Source organism: Cornus florida, unplaced genomic scaffold (genome assembly GCF_030987335.1).
Source record: "Cornus florida cultivar Cherokee Brave unplaced genomic scaffold, ASM3098733v1 CherokeeBrave_3.0.0_Hap2_Chr05, whole genome shotgun sequence".
NCBI lineage: Eukaryota > Viridiplantae > Streptophyta > Magnoliopsida > Cornales > Cornaceae > Cornus > Cornus florida.
In genome coordinates, this window is record NW_026775575.1 from 117,742,898 (window position 1) to 117,770,734 (window position 27,837).

A 27,837-nucleotide genomic window follows, 5' to 3' on the forward strand; every position below is an offset into this window, starting at 1 on the left:
TTCTACAAAGGTCAAGAGCAATAAAGAAAGCTTAGAACTATGATTTTGAGAATGTTTAAAATTTGAACCTGCAACCTTTATGCCTTGGTTGTTAATTGCTGTACTGAATGTTTAATCCTTAAGATTAATGGTCTTCATTACAGTTTGTTGAATTTAAAATGTACCCATAATTCAATGCTTTATAGAGTGATGTCAAAATAAATAAATAAACACCAATAAAATCACATTGATACATATTTATTTATTTATTTATGGAAAATGATAGGGTTACTGAATGATTTTTTCGAATAAACCTGAATCTGACTTTTTTGTTCATCTCACTTATTTGAACAGTTTTTAAAAAAATATTATTTAAAGTGTAATCAATCATATTAAATTCGGGACTTATCTAAAGATTTCTTTTTGGTTCTTTATCATTACTCTTTATTTATTAGAGTAAAAAATGCTAAATGATTGATAGTCAGGAGACTCGGGACTGTACGGGGGACCATTGAACCTGTTACGACTGCGTACACCTTAAGACGAAACGAACAATCTACCCTATCTGGCTGAGCTTTGAAAAAGAAAAAACATCTACCATATCCAAAATGGCTGGCTGAGGACTGAGCCTTTGCTAGTGTTACCCTCAGCTGTCGCGATACGTGAACCTGTTCCTCAGTTCTGCCACGTTTTAACTCCGCGCAAGTGGGCAAGCCCTAGTCGACAATTGGTCTGTCCCAACAAACCAAAAATCATTCACTTCATTGTACACGTGTCAAGCTTTGGAGCCTACGCGCCACGCGCGTAGTCAGTTAACGCGTGTTGCCAGCTGGCAGTTGCAAAGTCGGCTGGCAAATCTTATCCTCTTGCCTACAAAAAGTAACAGTACATCACCGCTCTCCTACATTTCTTTATTTTACAGTAGAATTTTATTGGCTAAATCAAGTAAACGTCATCAAAATCTTTAATTTTCGATCGACTATTCTTGCAAATCTCTCATATATTTGGCTGGGGACTTAACCTTGACGGTTAACCAATGCACAGGTGAGCTCTTTCGCTATTTTATTTGTTTCTTATAATAATATTTTTCCCTGGATATTCATTCAAGTCCAATACTTTCCTTGTATGTATTAAAAGAGATTAAGTTCATTAATATTAAATAAATACGTGTAGAGAACGAACCCGAGATCTTTTCCTTTTTTATGTTGTATACAAACCCTATACAAACCCTAGAATTCGCGTGAAATTTAAGATTGGGACTTGCAACTTTTCGTCGATTCAGAATAGCGGTTAGTATCGTTTCTCAATGTATTTTTATCGTCTTTCTAATGAATTGATTTGTTGTCGATTAAGGTGTTTCGGATTGATTTCTTATTCTTTTACCTTATTCATGATCTGGGTATTGTTCGGATTAGTTGTTTGTGGATTACAAGATATGGGTGTCTTTTCATTCATATTCATAGTGTTATTCGTTTATATGGGTGTTTTTTATTGATATTCATAGCGTTATTCGTTTATATGCGTGTTTTTTTATTGATATTCATAGTGTTGTTCGTTTGGGTTTCATTGCATTTTAAGATATTTAGCTCTGGTAGGGTTCATGGATCTGATTGTGATATCTAGATTACAGTTTTTGATTGTTTGGTTAGTTTATTTCGAAACGGCTGTCTGTTTTTCTATGCAGATAGTTGCGAATTACCCATTTCAAGAGTAAAAGGAATCGTGGGGGTTACAGTTTGCTGTTAGGATCTTGACGGGTTCTTTAACAGAGAGGGAAAGAGAGGTAAAGAGTGGGCGAGGGTAAAAATGATGTCAAGATCATATACCAATCTTTTAGAATTGGCATCCGGGAATTTCCCGGTAATGGGGAGGGAGAGGGAGAGGGAGAGGGAGCGCAGGCGGTTTCCCAGGGTGATGACGGTCCCGGGGAGTATTACTGAGCTCGATGATGATCAGGCCCACAGTGTGTCATCTGATAATCCTTCTTCCCTTGCTTCAGATCGGATGATTATTGTGGCAAATCAGTTGCCTCTAAAATCAAAGCGAAGGCCGGATAATAAAGGATGGAGTTTTATTTGGAATGAGGATTCTTTGCTTTTGCAACTTAAGGATGGTTTGCCGGAAGATATGGAAGTGTTATATGTTGGTTCATTGGGGGTTGATGTTGATCCGATTGATCAGGATGATGTTGCACAACATTTGTTGGAAAAATTTAAATGTGTCCCTACTTTTCTTCCACCCAATATTCTAGAGAAATTTTATGATGGTTTCTGCAAGAAGCAGTTATGGCCACTTTTTCATTACATGTTGCCATTTTCAGCTGATCGTGGATGCCGGTTTGATCGATCTATGTGGGAAGCGTATGTATCCGTGAATAAGTTATTTTCACAAAAGGTGATTGAGGTTCTAAATCCAGAGGATGATTTTGTTTGGATCCACGATTATCATTTGATGGTGTTGCCCACCTTCTTGAGGAGACGCTTTATCCGTTTGAGAATGGGGTTTTTCCTTCACAGTCCATTTCCTTCATCTGAGATTTATAGGACTCTTCCTGTTAGAGAAGAAATCCTCAAGGCTCTACTAAATACAGACCTTATTGGTTTCCACACCTTTGATTATGCTCGGCATTTCCTTTCTTGTTGCAGTCGTATGTTAGGTTTGGAATATCAATCAAAGAGGGGCTATATTGGGTTAGAATATTATGGAAGGACTGTTGGAATAAAGATTATGCCAGTTGGGATTCATATGGGTCAGATAGAGTCGGTGATGAAACTTGCAGATAAGGAGCAGAAAATTGGAGCACTCAAGCAGCAATTCGAAGGAAAAACTGTTTTGCTTGGGGTTGATGACATGGATATATTTAAAGGTATCAATTTGAAGCTGTTAGCAATGGAACAATTGCTCAAGCAACATCCAAAGTGGCATGGAAGGGCTGTGCTTGTCCAGATTGAAAATCCTACAAGAGGTAAAGGGTTAGAAATAGAGGGTACACAGGCTGAAATAAGCGAAAGCTGCAAGAGGATCAATGAAATATATGGGAAGCCTGGTTATGAACCGATTGTTTTAATTGACAGGCCATTGTCAGTCAGTGAAAAAATTGCATATTACAGTATTGCTGAGTGTGTTGTTGTTACAGCCGTGAGGGATGGGATGAACCTCACTCCATATGAATATATTGCTTGTAGACAGGGAATATCTGCTGCAGAATCTGGTTCAAATTTGAATGGCTCGAAGAAGAGCATGTTGGTTGTATCAGAATTTATTGGGTGTTCTCCTTCACTCAGTGGGGCAATCCGTGTCAACCCATGGAATGTTGAAGCAACTGCAGAGGCAATGAATGAAGCTATATCGATTTCTGAACCTGAGAAACAGTTGCGACATGAGAAGCATTATCGTTATGTTAGCACCCATGACGTGGCTTATTGGTCAAGAAGCTTTTTGCAAGATATGGAGAGAACTTGTGCAGATCATTTTAGGAAAAGATGTTGGGGAATTGGTTTAGGCTTTGGGTTCCGAGTTGTGGCTCTTGATCCTAATTTTAGAAAGCTCTCAATAGATACTATTGTCTCAGATTACTGTAGGGCTAAGTGTAGAGCCATACTTTTAGACTACGATGGAACTGTGATGCCCCAAAACTTCATAAACAAGAGTCCTAGTGCAGAGGTCATCTCAATCATGAACAGACTTTGTGGAGACCCACGTAATACAGTCTTCATTGTTAGTGGAAGAGGCAGGGACAGCTTGAGCAAGTGGTTTTTTCATTGCAGGAATCTTGGAATTGCGGCTGAACATGGTTACTTCTTGAGGTGTGCTTTTCTCCTCTTGCTATTTATTTAGGTCTATTTACTTTTGCTGATTTCTTATACTGTATGAATATTTAGTGTTTTGAATATGTACTGGTCTGTACTCAATATAACAATAGCAGATTAGGGACTGTCACGATTTTTGCATGAAACTTGTAGTATTGTTTTTTTGTTGTTGTCTTGTCTTATTTAACTCTTATCATGTTTCAATATCTTTTTCTGAATTATTATTAGTCATAAATCATAAGTTCATATACTCTGATCTTGATTCAGTAGTTCTTCCCCCCGTGGCCCCGCGGAATTGGAAAAGTAATGTAATTATGGATCCCTTTCATTTGAGAAGTCTTTTTCTCTATGTGCCTTCCAGCCTTCCATTATATTCAGTTCCTTGTTTACATTATATTAGTAGGTGTTTTGTTGAATTTGAAACTTGTATGATACAAAAAATGCTAAATTTGTCTGAGAATCCCTTTCTAATTGGAATTTTTTGCCAGGTGTCTTACATTATGTTACATTCCCATTGTCTTTCTCATGTTATCCAGGAACTATTTCTAATATTATTTCCAAGCAAGATTATGTTGGACATGTAGGTCCTTTATAGCTTCGAAATTTTCGAATGCTTAATTAGAACTTATTTGAGATCTATTTTAAAATATGCATACGAGAGAGAGAAAAAAATTCGAACATATTGACTATAGGTACATGATGTGTAAATTTCTGTTGCATTAGATATTTACCCTTTATCTGTGGTCCTTGTGATGGAGTGACTCGAAAGCATGAGTTGCACACTTGGCCCACCTCTACTTTTGGAGAAGGGGCAAGGAATTTAGGGGTGGCAATTCGGGTTCGCGTGTCATAATCGTGTCGTGTCGAACTAGGGGTATAACACTAAACATGTCAACCCGAACACGACACGATTAATAATCGTGTCACATATCCTAAACCCGAACACGACCTGTTTATTAAACGGGTTACACGCACGTGTAACCCGTTTAATAAACGTGTCGTGTTAGACACATCAAACACGACCTGTTTAACATGTTTACCCGTTTAACCTATTTAAGGTGGCTAAAGATTTAAATACTAGCAATCATGACTAGAAATTTTGTACTGTAATGTAGTCCAAAAGAGAGATTAAAAGTCAAAGATAAAGATTAAGTCAGAAGTCATAAGTTACAGACCGAAATAAAAATAAGTCATAAGTTATTATAGACCAAAATAAAGATAAGTCATAAGTTATTACAGACCGAAATAAAAATATTTAATAGAAATGTTAGAGTAGCATGCAATCTTCTTAAGCCAAAGATCCACTCAAAAACTTCCTGCTGCAATTTGCATGCACTCTTTTCTGAAACACCCAAAAGTATAAATTCCTACAAAACAGGCAAGTGTAAAATAAGTTTAGATAAAAAAAAAAAAAATAAATAAATAACAAATTGAAATATAAAAGAATGTATGTAACAAATTATGTGAAAAATAAAACAGATGAAGAGGGCTTTTTTACTTAGCTGGATTTTAATGTTCGGTCACGCTAACACTGGTGGAACATTGGCCTACAGCAAGGTCATCATTGTTGATATTAAGTTTCATTACATCATCAATCAAGTCATCCGCTTGAAGCTTCATTGTATCTATAGTAAAACATACACAAAAAAATTATTACTTCACTATTCTCTGCAATAATAAAAATATAATTTGAAGTTTATTATAAGTCATTTACCTTTCAAACCAAAAAGCCAGTCCCTTGTGCATACCAAAGCTTTCACATTTTCAGGTTTAAGTGCACTACGATATTGATCAAGAACCCGACCACCAACACTAAACGCAGACTCAGAAGCAACTGTAGTGATTGGAATGCTCAGTATATCACGAGCCATTTGAGCAAGCACAGGATACCTAAACTGATTGGCTTTCCAATAGGTAAGCACGTCAAGGTTCGCATTCCTATTGATTTTTGGTTCATCTAAATAGAGTTCCAACTCTGATTTTTGGACATTTCCAAGCAATTTATCATTCTCAAATGAGTCAAATTCTTACATTACAGTAATTATGAAAAACAAATAGATCAATCAATGGCAAGAAAAATAAATAGATGTAATGAATAAAATAGGCATTAAAGGAATTTAATATCTCACAAAAGTATTATTCATCTTTATAACATCAATGAACTTTTTAGTTAACTGCCCCTCATCAACTTGCTGGTGCTCACTTCCATCATTTGGTGAAGATGTGGATTTGGTAGTACAAGCTATAGGAGAATTCAACAAATATTGATCAAAAAGGTTAAACAGTGCATCACGAACTAGTGTGCTCTCAATGTTGTTATCACCATTAAGCTTGTTATAGTTAAAAATAATAAACCCAAGCTTGTATCTAGGATCTAAAATTACAGCAATAGCAAGGATCATGCTATAATCAGACCAATACTTTGCAAACTTTGAATACATTTGAGTTGCCATCTTGCTCATAAACTGATCCCTACTATCCATTTCCTCTCGCAATGTCAATTGAACCGAAAACACAGATGGAAAGTACAAGTTTGCCGTGGGATACTTGGATCCAGAAAAGATGTTTGTAACATCATAAAAAACAGTTTAGAACTTGTAAATCTTTTCTATCCTACTCCACTCCTCTTGAGATGGGCAAAACTTGTAATTTGATTCACTCAACTGCAAATGACAAAAAGCCCGACGATAAAAAATGGCAGACTCAAACATAAGATATGTTGCATTCCATCTTGTAGGAACATCTTGCCTTAACCCTCTTTTACATTCTAAGGAAACATGAGAGACAAATTCATAGAATTTTTGTTTCCTCATTTGAGAACCTTTGACATACTTAACACTCTCACGAATCTTTATGATAGATTCATCAACCTCTTTTAACCCCTCTTGCACTATCAAATTTAAGATATGTGCACAACAACGAATGTGAAAAAACTCCCCACCACTTAATAAAGCATCATTCAAATTGAGTTGAGACTTCAACAATTCAACAAATGAACAGTTTGAAGAAGCATTGTCTGGAGTAATTGAAAATAGTTTCTTTTCAATCCCCCATTCAACTAGTAATGTATAAATCTTTTCTGTCAAAGCAACACCATTGTGTGGAGATGGCATGCAAGAGAAGTTCAAAATTCTTTTTTGTAAGCGCCAATCCACATTAATATAATGTGCAGTAAGAGATAAGTACCCATAAGTAGTCAGAGAAGACCACAAATCAGATGTCAGAGAAATCCTACCATTTGTTGATTCCAACATATGTCGAAGCCTACCCTTTTCATTTTTATACATCCTTAATATGTCAGCCTTGGCTGTGTTCCTACTTACGGGCTGAGCCTCCTCATTTAAATAATGACACATGTTTCTAATGCCCTCATATTCAACAAATTGAAATGGCAGATCATGCATAATGATAGCAGCACTCACTAACTCACAAAATCTATTAAAATCAAACTTAGAAGCACGCATAGATATAGATCCAGATGACTGAGATAAAAGCAATTGACCTATGTCCGTGTATCCCTCCTAACACACGAATCTATATGCCGCTTTAAATTACCAGTGCCATACCTGCCCTCTGCAATATACTCAGTCCCACACTTCTTACATCTGCATCTTCTCTTCTTGTCCTTGCCGGGTGGAAGTATATCATAGTGCAACCAAACTTTTGATGCGAGTTTTCTTTTGCGCTTCGTGTCTTGTTTCTTTTTCGGTTGCACTTGCACATTTGCATTTTCATTCTGATCCACTTCAAGGTCAATCAAATCAAGATCATCTTCTGATCCACTTTCATCAAGTCTCATGGCAGAATCCATCTAAATAGTAAATATTACAAAAAAAAAAAAAAAAAAAAAAAAGTTGAAGTGTGAAGACTATCAGATTAAAATGCCATCTTCTATAAATATACACGAAAGTTAATCATTTTTTAAAAATAAACAAAACTACTGGAATCTCTTTTCTCATTCTATTCTATGTACTCTTAATTATTTATTTATTTTTTTTGGGCTACAATTCTATATACAGGAGAGCTAGTGTTTGTAGTAAAGTTGATTTTCTAATTTATTAATATCGGTTGAAAAAAAATTATTAATATCAGCTAGAAGTTAAATTTAGTTATTTATCAAAGTTTGAGAAAATTAATTTATAAATATACAAAAGAACACTAGATAAGGGAAGGAAAAAAGTATCGGTTGATAAAATGGAAAAAAATCACCAAACACCAGAAGCACCGAGCGCCTATTATTTACACACTTGCACCATCATCAATGATACTGTAGAAGATAGAAGATGAATCTGCTTGCTTTAAATTCTTCCATAAGATTTGAAAACAGATAGCCAAGTGGAGATGGAGAAAGAGATATACAGTATGAGACCAGTGTGGGCATCCTCCCCAACTGGAATTTTTTTAATTTACATTATTAGTCATATGTTTTGTTAATTTTTTTAAAATTCATCAACTAAATATTGCACTTTTAACATTCTTGCCCCCACTTTTTTTTTTAATTCAAAAAATAATTGTCTCTCCTTTTCACTCTCTACCATACCCACATTTGTGATAGTCAAATATATTTCGCGCACTCTTATATTCTCACTCAATTTTGTAAAATACCCACTAAATATTATGCATTAATAGATATTTGTAGTTAAAAAAGAAAACAAAATAAATTGACTCTCTTGTTGGACACGATTAAAAGGTTAAAAAAATTTAGCTAGCACACCGACACAAGTTGAAGATGGCCTAGCACTTGCCGGACAAGTCACAAAAAATTGAATTATCATATTAGTTTTTTCATTCTAAAAATATTTTTCTCCAAAATTTTTTAAAATTGAATTATCATATTAGTTTTTTCATTCTAAAAATATTTTTCTCCAAAATTTTTTAATCTTCAATGGCGCCCCCCTCAAAAAATTTTTCGTTATATATATATTTTACATCCAAACACACCATATGATTCACATTGCAGTTGGTGTGTGATAGTGACCAGGTAACAGAGAGTGAAATTAAGAGGACGTGGCCATCCGGATACGTCTTGAAAATCCTTTGGATTACAAGTACAACACGTTACACCATATAAGCTCTGGAAACGTGTATTGTTTGAAACCAAATTCTTTAAATTTGAAATGCGATTGAATTTAAAATGAAGTTCTATTTACGCAACATCAACGAATGTGAAAAAAAAAAACAAGTATCAGTTGATAAAATTAATTTTATCTATTTTTTTCACATCATCAACGAATGTGAAAAAAAAAATAGATAAAATTTGTTTAAAAGTAGATTTGAAAGAAAAAAATTAAAGAAAACTTGTTTTCAAGTAGATCTGAAAGAGAGAAGATAAAAAAAATGGAACTCTTGTTGTTTCAAAGTAGATTTGAAAGAGAAAAGACAAAAAAATTAGAGAAAAGTAGAAAACTCACTTTGATTGTTCAAGGTTTGTGTTCTTCGCTGGTCGCTCGAAGTGTAGACTGTAGTGTTCTTGGTCGCTCGAGGTGTGGTGTGGATTTGAGAGAGAGAGAGAGAGGGAGTTGTCTGGACTGTCGATTCAAAGAGGGAGAGAGGGGAAAGAGGAGAGACCGAGAGGCGAGAGAGAGACTGAATAAGGTTTATTTTGTCTTGCTGCGTAAGTTACTAAGTTTGATAATTGATATTTTTCGTACAAACAGTATAATAAGAATAGGATTTCTTATGTAACTATGAAATGACCAAAATGTCCCCTTTTAATCAGGTCAAAACAGATAAAGGGTTAGACGGGTTCACGGGTGACACATTTAATTAAACGGGTTACACGGGTTGAGCCACACAAACCCGAACACGACACGTTTAACTAAACGGGTTATTCGTGTCAACTCATTTACGATACAAACCCGTTTATGGTAAACCCATTACCCATTTAACTCGTATCGTGTACGTGTCATGTTGGCGGGTCGTGTCGAATTTTGCCACCCCTAGCAAGGATAGATAAGATTAGGGTTAAATATTTGTTTTTAGAGTGATGCTACATTACTACTACGAGGGTGCGCTCATAAATATACTCATGAGCTCTCTTTTCTCAACCACACGATTCAATGCATTGTGGGGATTTGAGAAAATAAGCACTCAGCAACAAACGGCGCTCTGATAAAAGTTAAAAACCTCTCTCTAGAACCCCAGTCCTCTGTCCTTACAGCCCCATCCTCTTTTTAAACCACTCAAAACCCACCACCCTCTCTCTCTCTCTCTCTTTACAACCTGAAGCTCTCCACTCTCAGAACAATCCTCAAATGATATAATGGTTTTCCCACTCCATCTTCTTTTACAAGCCCAATCCCAACAGGAAACAACCCATCCACTGATTCTAGCCCTAAAAAACTAGCACAAATTCAACCATATCCGCGTTAACTCTTAACAATTTTGAAATTACCCTGAAACAGCAAAGAGTGTAGAAACCAAAAAAAAAAAAAAAAAAAGGTCCTATTAACTCAATGAAGAACATTCTGATAAAGTTTATAATAGTCTCTTGGATACTCAGATGTTGATGAAGTTATGGTAGGATTAATTGTGTTTTCAAGAACAACAAATCCAACTCGAAAAACAGAGATCATACATATCCTTCAATGAAATTCTTTGCAAAAAAAGGAAAACCATGCAGATGTCTCTGAGAAAGCTAAGATCAGGAATATTGGCTTTAGATTAATTGCGTGGTTTTACAGAGACAGAGCGATTCCCTTTCATCCATGGTTTTAGAGAAATTATTTTAGAGAGAGAAAGGGGTTGTTCGCCCTCGTTGGTTTTTATATTTTCTTATATTCATTTTACACGTTATAATGTCGTTCGTTTGCTGAGTGTGTACTTTTCCCGATCCCCAAATGCATTTGAATCGTGTGGCTGAGAAAAGAGAGCGCGCGAGTATATTTATGAGCGCGCCCTCGTAATAGCATCACTCTTGTTTTTATTCTATTTTTATTTTGGGATTTTTAAATTTATTGTTATTTTTGTTTAATCTTATTTTAGAGCATTTCTTCCTACCTCGGTGACACAGGAAATTTTAGTTCCATTACAACTCTTTAAATTTTTTCATTGGTTGTGGGATGGGGAGGAGTGGTCCTAAATGCATCTCTCTTTTCCAAACGTTTTAGTAAGATGTGATATAAAAGATATCCTCGTTAACATAAGCACATTAGTTAATTGACTTTTCTTGATGTTTGCCAGTGAGAGATGGTATATATTTGCAGGCATGTGCATATATGCCTAGCAGTTGGAAGAAAACTTTTACTTCTTAGGATTGGGGAAACTTTTGTTTTGGCGGTGTCTATAGTTCACAAACAATGATCACGTCACCTATGAATGGTCACTGTTCACAAACATACGTCACTACATTAGGTATGCAGTAATGGAATGTAGTATAGAATGAAATAGAGATGATGGAATGGACATTCTAGTTCCATCTTTCTGTTGCAGGTGTGGAACAATGCAGGAATAGAATCGTCACCATTAGTTTAAATTTTGGCTGGACTAGTTTAAATTTTGGAATGAAATTGATACATGCTTGATGCGTGTCTATTTAATTGTTTGGGTAAAACTTGACCGGTCAAACTGCCTGTCAAATTGACGGGCTTGAGTTTGAGGTTTTTGACATGTTTCGAGATGGGTCAGGTTTGAGTTGACATTCTCAGAACCTATAGCTCTTTTTTTTATTCATGTTTATTTATTTATTTATTATTATTATTAAAACATTTAATACTAATAAATTTTATTTTATTTCTATTAACAATTAACCTGTCAATTGGCATCCATACTTTCACTTCAAGGGCTGTTCTATGAAGCCATGGAAAATTGATTCCCAAATCCTGAGTTGCATGTTGTCTTCCTCCTTTTTTCTTTTTTTCCCAGTGGGTAAATCACAAACACGAACCCATTATTGTTCCATTGGGACTTGAGCCCTCGACCTTCCATTTGGAAGGGGGAAGAGACACCACTGGGGCTAAGCCCTTGGTTGCCTGTTATCTGGTTTGGAAGGAGGAAATAGGAATTTTTTTGGAAAGGGAGTTTGAACACGGTGGCTAGGTAAGAAATTTTTTTGACTCGTATTGGTGCTTGGTTAGGTGTTGTCCTGATATTTCGTGAAGTGAAAGTTTCCTTATCTGAAATGGAGATGTGATTTGGTGCATCATCAGTCAGCTTCCATTGATGAATAGTCTTGCGCATTTTTATAGATATTCAAGGAAAGAAATTTATCAGAAACCATAGCTTACATATTAAAATAATACAGTGAGAAATATTATTAATAAAATGATATATTCAGCTCGTCAGAGGTTGGGATGACAGATGCTTGGTACATGGTCAATGGGGTTGTGAAGTCATTTAATGAAAATAGTCATTGGGATGTTTTTTACCTTAATAATGAAGTGTTTATGTGGAGCACCAGGTGGTGAACTGGGAAGTAATTGTATTTTCTTAATAGAAGTTTTGGATCAATTAAGGGAAGTTTTAAATCAACAAGGATCCGGTTTCCTAATGCAATTAAGAAAGCCCACATTTAGGTGTTCCTTTTTCTTTTTCCAAGGCATGCAATTGCAAACTGGATTATTAAAACTCATCACATTAAATGGGATATGTTAATCTGGCTAGTATTGATCTACTTGTGCTACCATCATCATACTTGCCTTTTTCCCAAATGAATGGGGTCGGCCACATGGATTCTCTTTCTGCATTCTGTTCTATTATACACCCATTTTTTCTTTAAGATTTAATGTTTTAAAATCATTTTTAATTACTTCATTCCATGTTAGTTTTACTTATGCTACCATTTGTTTTAATAGTCTACTCTTTTGGTTCTGAGTCTTCTGACGTAACTTTGTATTATCTGACAATAAGTCAGTTTTGAAAAGAAAAATCAAATGGAGCCAAAAATGCAATTAGAGCCATTCTTGATTATTTTTAATGCACTTTTATCTTCTAAATGAGTGCGCATGGGGATGTGGATGCAAATCATTTTTTTGACATTTGCATGATGTGAACTATTGTGATGACCATCATGGTGATAAGACAACTTTTATTATATGTCAGCAGAAAACAATAAATAGGTATGTTTTAAGAAGCAACTCAGGCAGCCAAACTGGACCACATGCTTGACGTAGGGTGTTCATAAATTGTTTCCATAAAGGCTATTATGAGTGCCACATAGCACGCTGCAGTAGAGGCAAGGTTACAAGAAGAATGTATTAGAGGCATGGTGTTGATGTTCTTGATGTATTTATTCTTTATTAAATGGCAGCTCAGAGTAGAACCTGAAACCTATAGTATTATTAATTTATTTTCTCAACTCTATGTTATTCGTTTGGTGGGAGAGTGGGGTGGGAGGGGGTGGAGAGGACCGGAAGCAGTTCTCATAATGAATGAGGGAGAGAGAAGCATGACAGCTAATCCTAAACTTGATTCTTCTCACTTAGCCTGTAGCCATGCTGCAATGATGGGCTGGCAATGAAATACAACATATATGCTTCTGTCTCTAATTATGTTTATAAAGGCCCCCTTTTCGCCTTATTCTATTGCATATTTTTCAGTCTGTTGTGTTGAGTTTAATTGTATGATGATGTCTCAGATGGTCACAAAGTGAAGAATGGGAAATCTGTAGCCAGAGTTCTGACTTTGGATGGATGCAAATTGCCAAACCTGTAATGAAATTGTATACTGAAGCTACTGATGGTTCCTCTATTGAAACCAAGGAAAGTGCATTAGTATGGCAGTACCGAGATGCAGACACAGGCTTTGGATTCTCTCAGGCAAAAGAGATGTTAGATCATCTGGAGAGTGTTTTAGCAAATGAACCTGTTGCTGTAAAGAGTGGGCAGTTCATTGTAGAAGTGAAGCCTCAGGCATGTCTTCCATTTTAATATATATTACTTCAGCTATTGTGTTCTTTTGCTGTTTGCGGTTAGGTTTCTTCAACTGCCTAAACATGAATAGGAAAGGGATCAAATTAATGACCCTAATTTATATAGATGCAATAAACATTTAGATGAGAGTAACAAAATTCTATAGATTGATTTTCTAACATTTCCCTGGTTGTAAGCTACATGTCATGTTGCATGAACAAGTACAAGGCAGAGTTTTCACATCTAGCTCATTGATAGAATTATTGTGGAAAATCCTAAATTTTTCTAGAAATTCTGGTTCTCCTTTAACTTCAGAATATAGCATTTTCCCTCCTCGTCATCAGCTTTTTTCTACAAATGTGTAATTGAACTTAAATTATTCTCTATATTCTAACCTTATCTGGTTTTTGCGCTTTTAATATGACTTTTCTGTATCAAATAATTCCCAGATCCCAAAATTTTCACATTTTCTTTCTGATAACCGACATTGGTACTAGTGTAGATTTCGGAAATTTTCCCCCTTATATTTTATTTGTCTTTGTCTGGTTGTGTTTGCATGCATGAGTTCTAGTTATAGAAATTAATATCTCGTATGGTTTTAATTTGTCATGTTTTTATTTTGCAATCCCAATCATATCTGAAATATTTCCTCACTTTTGGCAATAGGGCGTCGGCAAAGGCTTTATTGCAGAGAAAATCTTTGCATCAATGGCTGAAAAAGGGAAACAGGCTGATTTTGTGCTTTGTATTGGAGATGACAGATCCGATGAGGACATGTTTGAAATAATTGGTGATGCCATGGCAAGAAATGTCCTTTCTGCAAATGCTTCGGTGTTTGCCTGCACAGTTGGACAAAAGCCGAGCAAAGCCAAATACTACCTGGATGACACTACTGAAGTGATTACCATGCTTGAATCTCTTGCTGAAGCCACTGATTCTCCTGCCTCCTCTGATGAAGAAAGTGATGGCTCCCATTGAAATCTAAAGTCAGGTTTACTGCTTTATATTTACCTTGGTTCCCTTCTCTGGTGGAATGTACAGTCCAGATTAGCTGATGGCACATTTTCATGTATAGGGTGGTAGGTGTCATTGGACTTGCAGTTTTCCTTTCCTTTCCCTTGTTTTTTCTTTGTTTTTCCCATCATCTCTTTATATTTTGGTCCCTTTTGTGGTAAGTGGTATATCCTAAAATTGTTAGGCATGTTTCCACCATGAGCAGATTTACAAGAAGAAAGGTCCCACGGGACTGGGGGCCAGATTTAAAGGTTCCACGGGACTGGGGGCCCACTGTTGAGTGCTCAACAGTAAGAACAGCGGTAACTTGGATTATCAGGTGAGAATGCCAAGGAGGTGTTTGCATTAGGTTTTTGATTATGGTTTTGAGTGGAATCCTTGATCGATATCAGGAATTGGAAGGCATCTCAAACTTAAGGGTTTTTTGGGCATTTCAAACATGTGTAAATTTGTAGGAAGGTTTAAATTGAATGATATCTCTCCATCAAAAGTCAAACCCGAAACTAGATGGTCAATTTTTGTTTGGAAAATGTCGGGCTCTGCTATATGGGTTCCACTTGGAGAGAAGCAGATGTGGTGATTTGTGTTCAAAGGGGAGCTTTAATACTTGTACATGTCAACATTCTTCTACTGCAATGGACAAATAAGCCAAAGTTTAGTCCATGACCCATTATTTGCTAGTGGGTGAAAGAAAGCTGGTGTGTGACCATCCTTTTTGTTGCGTAACAATAGTAATTTGGATTTGAGAAGTTCTTGTAATGACATTGAACATGCCCTATTGGGCGGTTATTTCCTGTGGAATATTACTATCCTTTGATGCAATTATTAATTTGCATTAGTCATTTTCCTCTTTTTCTTCTGATATTTCTGGTTTTATTCCTTCTTCCTATTAGTAGACGCTAGAACATATCCTCTGTTCCTCTTTTCATTTTTTTCTTTTTTTTTTCTTTTTTTTTTTTTTTTTTTGTCCCTAGGAATGGCATAAACTTCCACCCCAACGGCCCTGCCTGTCCCATTTGAGGGTGGTTTTGGGCGATCGATTATGTAAATGGGGATGGGATGGGAGCTGTTTTGGAAAAGCAGGCGAATTTTGGAGTGATTTTCGGGACAAGGTTGCAGCCCTATATATATTATAAATTTATAAAATTACCTTTACATATTATGATATATTATTAATATTATTAAAATAAGTAAAGATAATATATATACATAGGAAGAATCTGTCTTCATGTATTAGTGTTGTGAACCCCAGCGGGCCTGCCCCATCCCTTTCCGTTTGGAGGCGACTTTGGGAACCAATTATGTAAATGAGGATGGAGATGGGGGTAGTTTTGAAAAATGGCGGGTTTTGGGGCAGTTATAAGTGGATGGGGAATGCGTCCCAAACCTCACAATCCCTAACTTTACTACTCTACCCTTGTTAAAAAATTGAAATGACATTATTAATTTCATTTAAATGTATTAATTTACAATTTAAGTGTTGAATACTATATGAAAAAAATAGTAAAATAATAATTTAATGTTTTTTAATAATAGTGTTAATTTATTCACCCTTCCTATTCTCGCATTCATTAATTTTTCAATAAATTTGGTTGAGCAAGAGAATGTAACCGCAATATTGTCACGTCTCAGATTCTAAAACCCAAACTGTGATAAAAGAAATAAAATATCCCAAATTCTAAAGAATAAATGAAAGAAAATAGATTTTAAAATGCCTTTGAACGGTGACAAGCCTATTGATCTTAAATTTAAACGCCTTTGAATGGTGACAAGCCTATTGATCTTAAATTTAAACGCCTTTGAATGGTGACAAGCCTATTGATCTTAAATTTGATGTTTTGGTACGTCTCTATTATAACCTCGACTATAATCTAATATTTAGAGCCCTTGCAAACACCCAGCTTCACAACCTTGATTGAACCGCATCCCGCAAGAGTACCACGGTGCTGATAAGTTTATCGTCCTCGTCCTTGGTCCCGGCCTTTTTCAGAGTTATGAAGAACAAATATTTTCTTCCTTTTATCCAATCAGACTTGCACAAATATTTTCTTTCTTTTTCAGAGTTATGAAGCACAAATATTTCTCCAAATCAGACTTGCCATTTAAGTATAGCAAGGTCCACAAGGGGACAAAGGAGAATCATTCAAAGATGTATAGTCCCGTGTAAGTTGCAATTAGTGGTTGTTCCTAGTTACATGGTAAGTGTAAATTACAGTTTAGGATACAGTATATATTATTATACAGTCACCGGAGATGGTACTGAAGGAACCCGGTTTTCAGCTGGAATTTCGACAAATTCAGACAGGATTGCACGGAATTCATCTCCACTCATTGTTTCCTTCTCAAGGAGTACTTCCACAATCTTGTCCATTGCCTCGCGGTTGTTTCTTATGTGGTTCAATGCGATCTCATACGCGCTATCAGAAATCCTCTTGATAGCAGCATCTATGTCTTCAGCAAGCTTTTCTGACATTGAGTTCCTGGCCATCATTCTCATAATGACATCAGCGCTCTGGGCTGACGAGTCCATCAGCGACCATGGGCCAATTTCAGACATTCCAAATGTGGTAACCATCTACAATCAATCAAACCCCACAATTTCAGTGAAAATGTTAAACAAATTTAATTGATCAAAGTGAAAAACAAAACAACTAGGACCATTATGCAAAAACCATAGCTAATGAATGGATGAGAATAAGCTCTTCACAGCTAGGTTTCAGATTCGAGCGAGACTCCAAGATGCTCAAAAAAAAATTATGGAGATGAGAATAAGCTCTTCACAGCTAGGTTTCAGATTCCGGCGATACTCCAAGATGTTCAAAAAAAATTATGGTAATTTTTTTTTTTAGCTATTACTATATCGATTCCCATATTTCCCACAAATCGTGTAACTAACTCAAAACATTTAATTTTTTTTATTCTTTTTTCAATTTAGCAATGGAGATTCATTTTAATTCTTAAGTGGGCTGAAATTGAAGTTCAAATTGAAAAATCACTTGAAATTCAAGTGAGGGTCAGCGGATATTAATCATTTACCTGCTTGGCCAAACCGGTGATCTGCTGCAAATCACCGGCTGCACCTGTGGTCACCTCAGGCTCACCAAATATCACTTCCTCAGCTGCTCTTCCACCCAGTCCACCAACAATTCTTGCAAAGAGTTGCTGCTTAGATATCAAGGTTGGGTCATCTGCAGGAATGAACCATGTAAGACCTCGCGCTTGACCACGTGGTACAAGGGTGACCTTTTGAACAGGGTCATGCCCTGGAGTCAAAGTTCTGCAAGAGAAAGAAAGCATTAGGGAAATTATCCTAATGAGCATTTTTGTTATAAATTGGTTTAACAAAAAATACAGACTTAGTGATTAAGGATGATGTGATAAAATATAAATTTGGTTGATTGACACCGGTGATAGTGAAGTAGCTTCAATTCATTACAAAAAACCACATTCTTAGAATGAACTGAAATGTTGTAGAGTTGATTGAGTGAAGCCGTTCCTTCAGTATTGCGAAACGGCTTGCCTGTCTCATGGTAGGCAGTATACTTTTTGCTGTCTACTTTATAAGCTCCTTTTTGCATGCGCTCCACTGTATCTAGCGCAGGTCTTATCAGCTTATGTACCAAGAGAAGCAACCTTCAGTTTCAGTAAAGAGCCAAGCAAGAGAAGGAAACCTTCACATACTATAAAAAGGAAGATTGCTTGGATTAACCCAACAGTTCTGTTTGCTACCATAACTAACTGGAGTCTCGGTCCTCATTTCCTACACCATCTTACCACTCTTGCATCCATCTGTGATTGGTGTAAAGTCAAACAGATATTCTTTCTGCCACACCAATTGCCAAATTTAAGCTTACTAGTCCTAATTTGAAAAAAAAAAAAGAATAAGAGATTTCTTCATGATGATAACAATATTAATAGATGAGGTTGGACAATAAATGTGCATGTGTGCTGCAATATCATCAAAAACATTGCTATACATAGACATGATAATAAATTTATGATTTCTTTCTTAGTTTAACCAAGAGAAATTGCCCGACAGAAAATTGAACCTGTAAATGTATTTTTTTGTGGGTCAAATCAATGTTTTCAATATAGAACCAGCATAAGATCTATGATATGCAAGTCAGATATGATAACTTCTAAAATTCATAATGCAGAAGTCGGATATTTTCTACTTACCCACAGATGGCATGGCCGACTTCATGATATGCCACCAGACTTTTGCTCTTCCCATCAGTCATAACTGTTCCTTCCATTCCAGCCACAATCCTATCAATTGAATCATCAATCTCTTTGGATGAGATTGCTGTCTTCCCACGTCGACCAGCCAATATAGCTGCCTCATTTAAGAGGTTTGCAAGATCTGCTCCGCTAAAACCAGGTGTTCTCATGGCTATCACATCAAGAGAGACATCAGCATCAAACTTCTTGTTGCTCGCATGAACCTTTAAGATCTCAGTTCTTCCCCGTATATCTGGAACATCAACAGTTACCTGCAGCACAGCTTTGAATTAACCATTTCGGCTGCGAAGGGTAGAAAAAGTAGAAAATATTGAATGAAATAATATTACCTGTCTATCAAATCGTCCAGGTCTCAACAAGGCAGAGTCAAGAATGTCTGCCCGGTTAGTTGCTGCAATAACTATGATACCGGTGTTGCCCTCAAAACCATCCATTTCCGTCAAAAGCTGGTTGAGGGTCTGTTCCCTTTCATCATTCCCTCCTCCAATTCCAGTTCCTCTCTGCCGCCCAACGGCATCAATTTCATCAACAAATACAATGCAGGGAGCATTCTCCTTGGCCTTCTTGAAAAGATCACGAACTCGAGAGGCACCAACCCCAACAAACATCTCAACAAACTCCGAACCTGAGATGGAGAAAAACGGAACACCTGCTTCACCTGCAATCGCCTTTGCTAGCAGGGTCTTCCCAGTTCCTGGAGGACCCACGAGAAGGACTCCTTTAGGAATGCGGGCCCCAACTGCAGTGAATCTCTCAGGCTTTTTTAGAAACTCGACCACCTCCATGAAATCCTGCTTTGCTTCATCTACTCCTGCTACATCATCAAACGTAACCCCAGTGTTTGGTTCCATCTGAAACTTAGCTTTAGACTGACCAAAGGCAAGGGGGAATCCAGGACCTCCCGGACCTCCCATTCCTCCAGAGGAGCGCCTTGATAGAAGGAACAGACCCCCAATTAAAATTAGTGGGAAAGCGAGATTCCCAATCAAGTTGAATAATAGAGAACCGGAGTCCTCCTGAGCATTATGTGCAGCAAAGTCAATGTTCTTTTCCCTGAACTTCTGAAGGAGCTCCTGACTGAGTCCAGGGAGTTGCACGCGAACTCGCTGCACCCGGTTACCCAACTCTGGAGAAACAGCTTCAACAATAGCTATGGTTCCATTCTCAAATAAATCTACTTTTTTCACCCTGCCCTTGTCCAAATACTCTAAAAACCTAGAATAAGACATTCTGGAGGAAGAGACACCTTGTTCATCAGCATAAGCATTCCCACCACTGAGTAACGCAGGTACACCAACACCCACATTTCCAAGCAACAACTTAAGAAAGCCTCTTCTTCCTTCATTCCACCTTTGGTCCAGAGATGCTTTTACAAAAACTGTTTTAGATGCCTTGCCCAATGATGGAAGGCTTGAGGAAGGAAATAGATGCCTACCATAAAACTCCTTGCTCAATCTTGGTTTAGTAGTGCAGGTGGACAAACCATTTCCCAGTAGGCATGCTGATGATGCTGCCATTTATGGTATGGTGACCCAAAACAAAGCACTGGATGCCAAATATGCTTGAAAGTTAGGTTAACAAACAAAGTATATATAGAATAAAATTTTAGAATAATTTCAAATGAAAACCACTATTATCCACAACAGAATTGGCAGTTCCATAATTGTGAAGCAGAACAAGAGACAGGAAAAGCATTTGCCATGATTTGAACAAAAACCCATAAATTGTAGATATAGGAAGAGCATTTGCCATCAATATTAAATGCTTAACTTTTCGTTAGGCCTCCTTTGGATGAGAGGATTTGGGGTATAGGGAAAGAAGAGAAAAGAAAGGATAAGGAACGTTGAGTTTGGATGGAAGGATTTGAGGAGAAAAAGAAATATAGAGCAGGATTTAGAGGGATAGCTATCCTTCCAAATCCCTCATATTGTATCCCTCCAAATATGAAAAGATTTGGGGGGGAAAGAAAAGTGGGTTAGTGATACTTTCATAATATCAAAATTAACCTCCAAAATTAGAACATTGGCTTGAAGAACCACCACCAAAATTATAAATGGAAGGTGTGATAGTGTTTCGATTACTATCCTTCCTTTTATTTTCTCTTCTCTATTTTATCCAAAAAAGAATACTAACATTTTCTTTGTTTTCTTTCATATTGTTCCAAACATGAATGTAAATTATTGCCCTTTCCTTTATTTTCTCTCATAACAAATATTATATTTTCCTAGCTTTTCTCTCCTACACATCCAAACGAAACGCTCAATATACAGTTGAACAGACATTGAAAGCAATAACAGCAACAAGCACATCTTTTAGGTTATCTTTATATATATATATATATATATATATATATATATATATATAAAATTGAAAGCATCATTGAGCTCACACCCATTTCTTTCAGTATATCAACAATATGGTCATACCAATATAAAGGAACTCTAAATGCTACCAAATTAAACTGAAAACGCGACCAACCAACATCAATTATCAACTATAATTTTGCAAATCTAATTCGCACATCCTTAACAGTCAAAAGACCAAATTTTGAGTGACTATAGTGTGTTTGTGTGTGTATATATATAGAAGAACAAAAAAAAAAAAAAAAAGGTACCTTGGAATCAAATGATTCTGAAGAGTGAGATGGTAAGCTGCGTCGCAGACTCGCAGGGGATGGTGTGGTGAGGGTGAGAAGGGGCCGCACAAACAAACAGAATATAGAGGCAAGGGTTGTGGTTTGGAAACGTTTAACGTGTCCCTCTTGTAGTGGTTCTTCCCCACTTCGTTAGATTTTTCTTTAGTTTTGGCCTTTTCTATTAGTATACCAAGATTTTATAGATTGATTCTGTTTATAGCCAAATACTCAATAAATGTCCCTTTTAAAATTTTAATTGTTTTTTAAGAGAATGTGTTTTAGTGTATTTTTATAGCCAAATATTCAATAAATGCCCCTTTTTAAAAATTTAATTTTTTTTTTTATTTATAAGAAAATGTGTTTTAGTATATTTTTATTATATTGACAGGAAATGAATTATCAATATATATATATATATATATATATTTCAAATTTATTTATATAAGATGGATGTGATGATTTATTTTTCTTTATATAATGGTTAAATTGATAATGTTATAAAAATAGTAGTTTGACTTTGGGACAGCTAAAAATAAAATGGTGAACATTTATTTGGAAGGAAAGAAGAAAGAGAGATATAAATATGTAATAGAAACACACACACAGACGATGCTCTTTCATCTTTTTTTTTTTTTTTGTTTTTTAGGAGTCAGGACCAAATTATACAATTCGTATTAGAAATCAATTTTAATACTCTTATTTGCCTATGAGTGAGTGCATGGGGGGTGATCATAACCAGCTCGATCCGTCGGCCCAAAATCATCTAATTAAGCAAATGGTACAAGCTTTACCCTGATATTCATTTTTCTCTTCTTCATTGGAATTGTCTTTGTAAAAGAGTAATGTGGGTTCAGTCTCTTATTTATTTTCTTCAGTGGTAGGATAGTTAATCTCTTTCTTCTTCATCATCTTCTTTTTATTCTTCTTCTTTTTCGAGCTGGCATTGACATCGTCGTCTTGCACATTTTTGGTGGACAATCTGGCTGCTGTATAATCAACCTTGGGGACATCTCACGGTAGACTGTCCGGGCATGGGGTAATTCATGTTCTCTTGCCATATCGCGTATTAACAAGTGAACATATGTTTGTATGCACTGTACCCATTGACTCCACGCTCACTCCTATACAACTTCGAACATTATTAGGCTGCCAATTGAAGAAAATATCTTTGAAATGGACATCCATACCCATGCCAAACATTGTGCCAAAGCAATCACAAGTCGCGGTGTTCGGAGAATTCTGTTGACCACTTTTCTATTACCATTTCATAACACATATGAACATGTTATATAACTCCAAATCATCACAAAACCTTCCAAAAATCTCTTCCACTGTAACGCTATAACCACATGAACTCATATCTGCTTAACCATTTGGTTAAAGACGGTTTGATTCAACTGTCTGAACATCCTATGTCTTAAGATGCAAAGGAGAGCATACAATTCTCCAGAGTGTCCTAATGATACTTCCAATAAAAATAACCACTCTAGTTCTTTTCCATCGTCTCTGTTGTCACACCATAATTTTTACAGGAGAGTCATATATGAAAATATAGTAAGAAAATGCAGCTTAATGCAACAAGATCTCTACATTTAACTAGGGGCTTATTACCTAGTGTGTGTGTGTATATATATATTTTTACCGTCCTCTTAGAACATCCCACAATTTGATCACACTAGACACATGCAGTCTTCTCCTTTCACATGCACAATGCAATTATCGAAAAATTCTACGAGGGTGGCTTTAAAAGAAATTCAAACTTCCAACACCCAAGATGTGAAGTGAGAGCTTAACATTACTCCATTAGGCTCTCCAAATTTAATTAATAATAAGAACTACATTTTTTTTTATTTATTACAATTCAAAAAGATGTTAGAACTTGTATCAAGATCTTAGCCTGTTAAATATTACTTGAGACAAGTATCAAGATCTTAGCCTGTTAAATATTACTTGAGACAAGTCCTACAACATCTAATACAAGTAAAGAACCACATGAAATGAAACTATAGTTAAAGAGAATGTAGCCACTGAAACAAGGAATATTTGTTACTGGTTCAACGCTTCCTCTTGACCAAGAGGACCACCTGATTGCAAGACCACGGATCAGTCAAGTAAAAATAACATAATAAACATTACACTAACAGAGCATGAAAGATAATTGATTTGAAAAAATACCTAGTGCTCCAACTTTCACATGCTGATAACAAGCCATTGGTAGAAGTCTTAGCAAGGCAAGTCACTTGCTCATGGTTGAAGACAAAACAAAGTTCCAGAATATAGAACCCAAGGACATGAAAGCTACTCGAGCTTGAAGAGGAACCATCCTGTAAATATGCTATATGAGAATTGCCAAGCATGTTATTGTGAAAGCTTTCAAGTGAAAGAATGCATGACAGATGTTTTAAGAGAAGAGTGTTGGTAAAATCAATGAAAACATATGCAATTAGCAAAGTGTAACTGTTATATAGTCCATTTCATGATCCCAGATAGCCATACTCCTAAAAAGATCTTTTTCTTTTTTTCTCCTTTTTCCAGTCAACTGAAAAAGCAAGAAATTATTCCGATGCTTCCTGCCACACTTTGCTATGAATTAATGAGTAGTTGTTTGTAATTGTCAGTATTTGACAAATGAAATCCAAAGGTTATATTTAGCAATAGAATCTTTCTTTGAATTTTATAATAGTAGTTAGTAATAATGATAACAATGATCGAGTCTTAATGCATAGTACACCAAAGTTTAGAATTTTAACCTTCTGCTTTATATATCCGACAGGAAGGTACAGCCAAAACCCCTACACCCCTTCCCCAGTCAAGATGAAGGCAAGATCAATCCTCTAGAGACTTTATCAACTAACTTGCTGGCACCTTCAAGTTTGAAACATTGACTTCCTGTTATGATTTCGATACCAGGAATAAAATGCCAGTCACTTCAGGATGTGAATGTAATTGCTGGAACATTGTGGAAGAATGAAACCAACCCTCCCCCACGACCAAAGTTAGGTGTACAATGCTTTGTGCATCGTTGAATTTGAGTAGCTTGCGAAGAGGAACTTAACCATGAAAGTTAATGTCTTAATGAAACTTCTACATTCTTTTTAAATCATAACTACTGTATCAAAGAAAAGCATCTAGATATACATTATTTCCCAAAGCAAGCCACATTAACCATGAATTCATATATTTATTCTAAATTCAACTATAACCACTTGGTGAAAAATGAAACTTTTTTCTTTTCTTTTTTTAAATGAAATTCTAAGAATCCAACCTATCTGATCAAGTTCTAAGATGAGTCACTGTTTGATTGCGGTATGCAGATTGACATGTATGTTTTTATCTTTATTTTTTTTCGAACCTTTTATCAAACTATATAACAAGAGGATTGGCTTTATTACTTCAGGTCTTCAAAAGAAAGTGCTTAATTTTCCCACAACAAGGCTTATAATTACTCTGAAAGAAGAAAGAGATGTACCAAAAATTCAGTGCACTGACAGGGATCCAAAACCTGAATCCTGCAATGAAATCAAGAAAGAAATCAACTTCTATCACATGTAACTACGCATTATCAGGCAAGCACATATATTAATATAAATAGGATTTTTACCAAAAAGCAGTGTAGGAAGGGCATCTTTTTGGTACTTAGTTGGAAGCTCGGAGAGCTTCCCTTGCCATAAATTATTCCATGCAAAAACAACAGCAATTACAGATGGACCAAGAATGACTTGGTTCAATAAAACCTGCAAGGAACTGAAATTATAAGATATTGTTCTAACGGATTAGACCTTAAGATCCTTTGCTTTGAAAAAAAAAATTCCATACCTTCAGTAATAGGTTCTTTACTGTTGGCTTCGGCATGGAATGATCAAGATACTGGTACCACACATATGAACCAGGACCATAGAAAAGAAATGCATAGGAAGTCATCCGGAGAGCCCGAAGCCAATCATGGTCTGAAAGGAGGGTCCACAGAACATCCTAAGGAACGGTTTTGGTCAAAAACAAACTCAAAGCAGCCCAACGCATGACTTGAATATCGAAGATAGTTTAGCAATGAAGAATCTTAAGATCCCAACAATGCATTTAAAATATTTATCAAAGGATGGTATGCATCCCAGTTAAGCATCAAAACACTACAATAACCCAAACTTGTATGGAAGATGGTTGCAGGAGCTCATGATCAAGAGACATCTAAATTCTATTGTGTAGTATCCTTTTTCTTTTTCTCATTTATACAATCAATTACAAACAAAAGAAAACTATATATGAATAAATAAAAAAAAGACACCACAACAGAAACAGAATACAATTTTTATCAACACACTCAAAAGAAGGTTTTGTTGGGAAGAGGATTTTGTTGAGTAAAGTTAAGTAGAGTAATCTGATATAGGAGTATTGTGGTTGTCATCAATAAGTTTTATGATTTTTCAAAATCGATGAGAAGTACATGAATATTGATCCCATGTGATTGGTCACATGAATTATGAGATTTTGGGCAATGCTTATCTGGCAGACTATGGCTTAAAATTGCTTATGATTTAAGGATCTGTGAAGAAGGGAGGTGATAAATGTTTGCAGGTGGGCTAGGATTAAGTGGACAAGTTAGATGGCCATAACTTGCATACCCTATCAATAATAAGAAAAACGGTAACCAATAGGGTAACCAAAAAAATTTAAAGGCATACCAGACAAAAAATCCAAACGAAGTTAAATTTTTTTTTTTTCCCCCCCTTTTTTCAAAAGTCCAAGCAAAGGCACACCCCCCATAAAATTGCCCCTATCAGGGGTCGAACACTCAACCTCTCTTTTGGGGATGAGAAATCATATCATCTAAACTAATGCCCATTGGTAAAAGAATTGAAACTTGGAAACATTTAGATTTCCTATTTGAATTCTAAATAAGGAGTTGCATAATTTTAAAATCTTGATGATACAGCATGACAATGTTTTGCTAGTAAGAAGTTAGTCGCTCAAAGTCCCAATTTGAAAAGAAAATCACTCTCCCAAATGGACGATAAACAGAAGCAACAATATGTCGCATTTTTGACTTATGCTTAAAACCGGAGAGATGTTGGGTATCCTCTGACATGAGAAATTTTATTAGCTGGTATATGCCTCAACCATTTTTATTTACACACTTAGGAAAGCCTCTACAAGTTGTAGCCATTCTTGCTCATTGAGACAGCCAAAAAGAGTAGGATCATTTGTCAAGTTGCACCAAACATATAGTAGCCAAAAGGGGAGAATAGGAAGGCCCCAAGATTGCTAAAAAAGAAGGATTCTTTCAAACAAACCCTTATAACCGAAAAGGCTGAAAGAGCATTTAGCTACTTCCCAACATGATTGCTCAGCTTACTACAAAGATACTTTCTTTACAGAGACACGCACACATATGGTCGGGTATTTCTTGCACGTTTCTCAAGTGACAAGCTAGGAGAAACTTGCCTAATAACAAAAACAGCAGGAGCTCTGTTCCGGTTATCTATTACATTTGTACAAAAAAAAATAAAAATAAAATAAAATCACTACTATATTTATTTGGCACTGGAAAATTGTTTTTATATAATTCTATGGTGCTCAGCACTTGCAACAATAAAAAAATAAAATAAGGGCGCATTGATTAAATTTTCAAAGTTTAGCATCAGAGGATCTCAAATTGACGTTACAATCCGCAATATGAAAACATACCTTTATATATCACATGTTTTCTATATTTATATCTAATTTGTGTGTGTACTTAATTACTTCTCCATGTATCACTCTCGATGTGTGTCTACAGAGCGATCTGAAAAGTGACTGACCTTGAAGTGATCATGAGAATGAGAGAGAGTGTGTTGTTGGTGAGCTTTTGTCTTCACCCATCGCTCTCGGAGTTGAGCGATGGTGTCGCCGGTGAGGGCGAGAGAGCCCGCAGTCACGGCTTGCTTGAGGGGAAACCGGTAACCGGCTCCACCAGTTGGCTCTGCAGAGTCGTCGGAGGGTTTGGATCTCCTCCGTCCTTTTCCTTGTTCAGAACGAAATGGTCGCATTCCCCAAAACCCATCGCCGCCGCCGCCGCCTAAAGCGTCCATCTTGAAGAAAATAGAACACTTTGGTTTGGTAAAACACTTCGTTGTTCTAAATCAAAATTATTATTATTAGGGTTAAATGCAAAAATCCCCCCTAAACTATTGGGGTTTTGCAAAAAACCCCCTGAACTAAAAAAAAACTCCCTAAACTATGCTTTTGTTGCATTTTACTCCATCAGGTGACCGGAAAAGATAAAAGACAATTTCACCCTTGATATGAAAGGATGTAGTTTTGAACTTATATATAT

General features: G+C 36.2%; 3 protein-coding genes across 7 annotated transcripts; 1 reads left to right on the forward strand and 2 right to left on the reverse strand.

The window, feature by feature from the left end:
- Window positions 1-900: 900 nt before the first annotated feature.
- On the forward strand, window positions 901-15,492 carry LOC132308972 (probable alpha,alpha-trehalose-phosphate synthase [UDP-forming] 7). Of its 5 annotated transcripts, XR_009482513.1 has the most exons (6): window positions 1,042-1,268; window positions 1,664-3,785; window positions 13,363-13,636; window positions 14,303-14,715; window positions 14,856-14,871; window positions 14,902-15,492. XR_009482513.1 is itself a non-coding variant. In XM_059807290.1 (4 exons), the coding sequence occupies exons 2-4, from the start codon at window positions 1,786-1,788 to the stop codon at window positions 14,612-14,614; spliced, it is 2,586 nt and encodes an 861-aa protein (XP_059663273.1). In that variant the 5' UTR covers window positions 901-1,023; window positions 1,664-1,785; the 3' UTR covers window positions 14,615-15,492. The 5 variants fall into 5 exon arrangements, 2 of the variants coding, with proteins under 2 accessions (XP_059663273.1, XP_059663272.1); XR_009482511.1 differs by having other exon boundaries at window positions 14,303-14,871; XR_009482512.1 differs by having other exon boundaries at window positions 14,856-15,492.
- Window positions 15,493-16,713: 1,221 nt separating this feature from the next.
- On the reverse strand, window positions 16,714-21,631 carry LOC132308973 (ATP-dependent zinc metalloprotease FTSH 2, chloroplastic). The gene is made up of 5 exons (XM_059807291.1): window positions 21,507-21,631; window positions 19,222-20,437; window positions 18,830-19,143; window positions 17,687-17,927; window positions 16,714-17,225 (listed from the first exon to the last, which is right to left on the reverse strand). The coding sequence occupies exons 2-5, from the start codon at window positions 20,407-20,409 to the stop codon at window positions 16,887-16,889; spliced, it is 2,082 nt and encodes a 693-aa protein (XP_059663274.1). The 5' UTR covers window positions 20,410-20,437; window positions 21,507-21,631; the 3' UTR covers window positions 16,714-16,886.
- Window positions 21,632-23,265: 1,634 nt separating this feature from the next.
- LOC132308974 (uncharacterized) lies at window positions 23,266-27,621 on the reverse strand. Its single transcript, XM_059807292.1, has 6 exons — window positions 27,323-27,621; window positions 25,344-25,499; window positions 25,129-25,261; window positions 24,997-25,036; window positions 23,703-23,851; window positions 23,266-23,611 (listed from the first exon to the last, which is right to left on the reverse strand). Exons 1-5 carry the CDS (start codon window positions 27,590-27,592, stop codon window positions 23,764-23,766), a joined length of 687 nt encoding a protein of 228 aa, XP_059663275.1. The 5' UTR covers window positions 27,593-27,621; the 3' UTR covers window positions 23,266-23,611; window positions 23,703-23,763.
- Window positions 27,622-27,837: the final 216 nt, after the last annotated feature.

Bases quoted from the DNA above. Each gene is read 5' to 3' on its own strand.
- LOC132308972 (XM_059807290.1), top strand. From the start codon at position 1,786: ATGATGTCAAGATCATATACCAATCTTTTAGAATTGGCATCCGGGAAT. The intron at 3,786-13,362 runs GTGTGCTTTTCT...ATGATGTCTCAG, and splicing joins GAACATGGTTACTTCTTGAG to ATGGTCACAAAGTGAAGAAT. The intron at 13,637-14,302 runs GCATGTCTTCCA...TTTTGGCAATAG, and splicing joins TTGTAGAAGTGAAGCCTCAG to GGCGTCGGCAAAGGCTTTAT.
- LOC132308973 (XM_059807291.1), bottom strand. From the start codon at position 20,409: ATGGCAGCATCATCAGCATGCCTACTGGGAAATGGTTTGTCCACCTGC. The intron at 19,144-19,221 runs GTAATATTATTT...GCTGTGCTGCAG, and splicing joins CTGGACGATTTGATAGACAG to GTAACTGTTGATGTTCCAGA. The intron at 17,226-17,686 runs GTAAATGATTAA...GATTGATTGTAG, and splicing joins TCACCGGTTTGGCCAAGCAG to ATGGTTACCACATTTGGAAT.
- LOC132308974 (XM_059807292.1), bottom strand. From the start codon at position 27,592: ATGGACGCTTTAGGCGGCGGCGGCGGCGATGGGTTTTGGGGAATGCGA. The intron at 25,500-27,322 runs GTCAGTCACTTT...ACCGTTCCTTAG, and splicing joins ATTCTCATGATCACTTCAAG to GATGTTCTGTGGACCCTCCT. The intron at 23,852-24,996 runs GTACATCTCTTT...GCATATTTACAG, and splicing joins GTCAGTGCACTGAATTTTTG to GATGGTTCCTCTTCAAGCTC.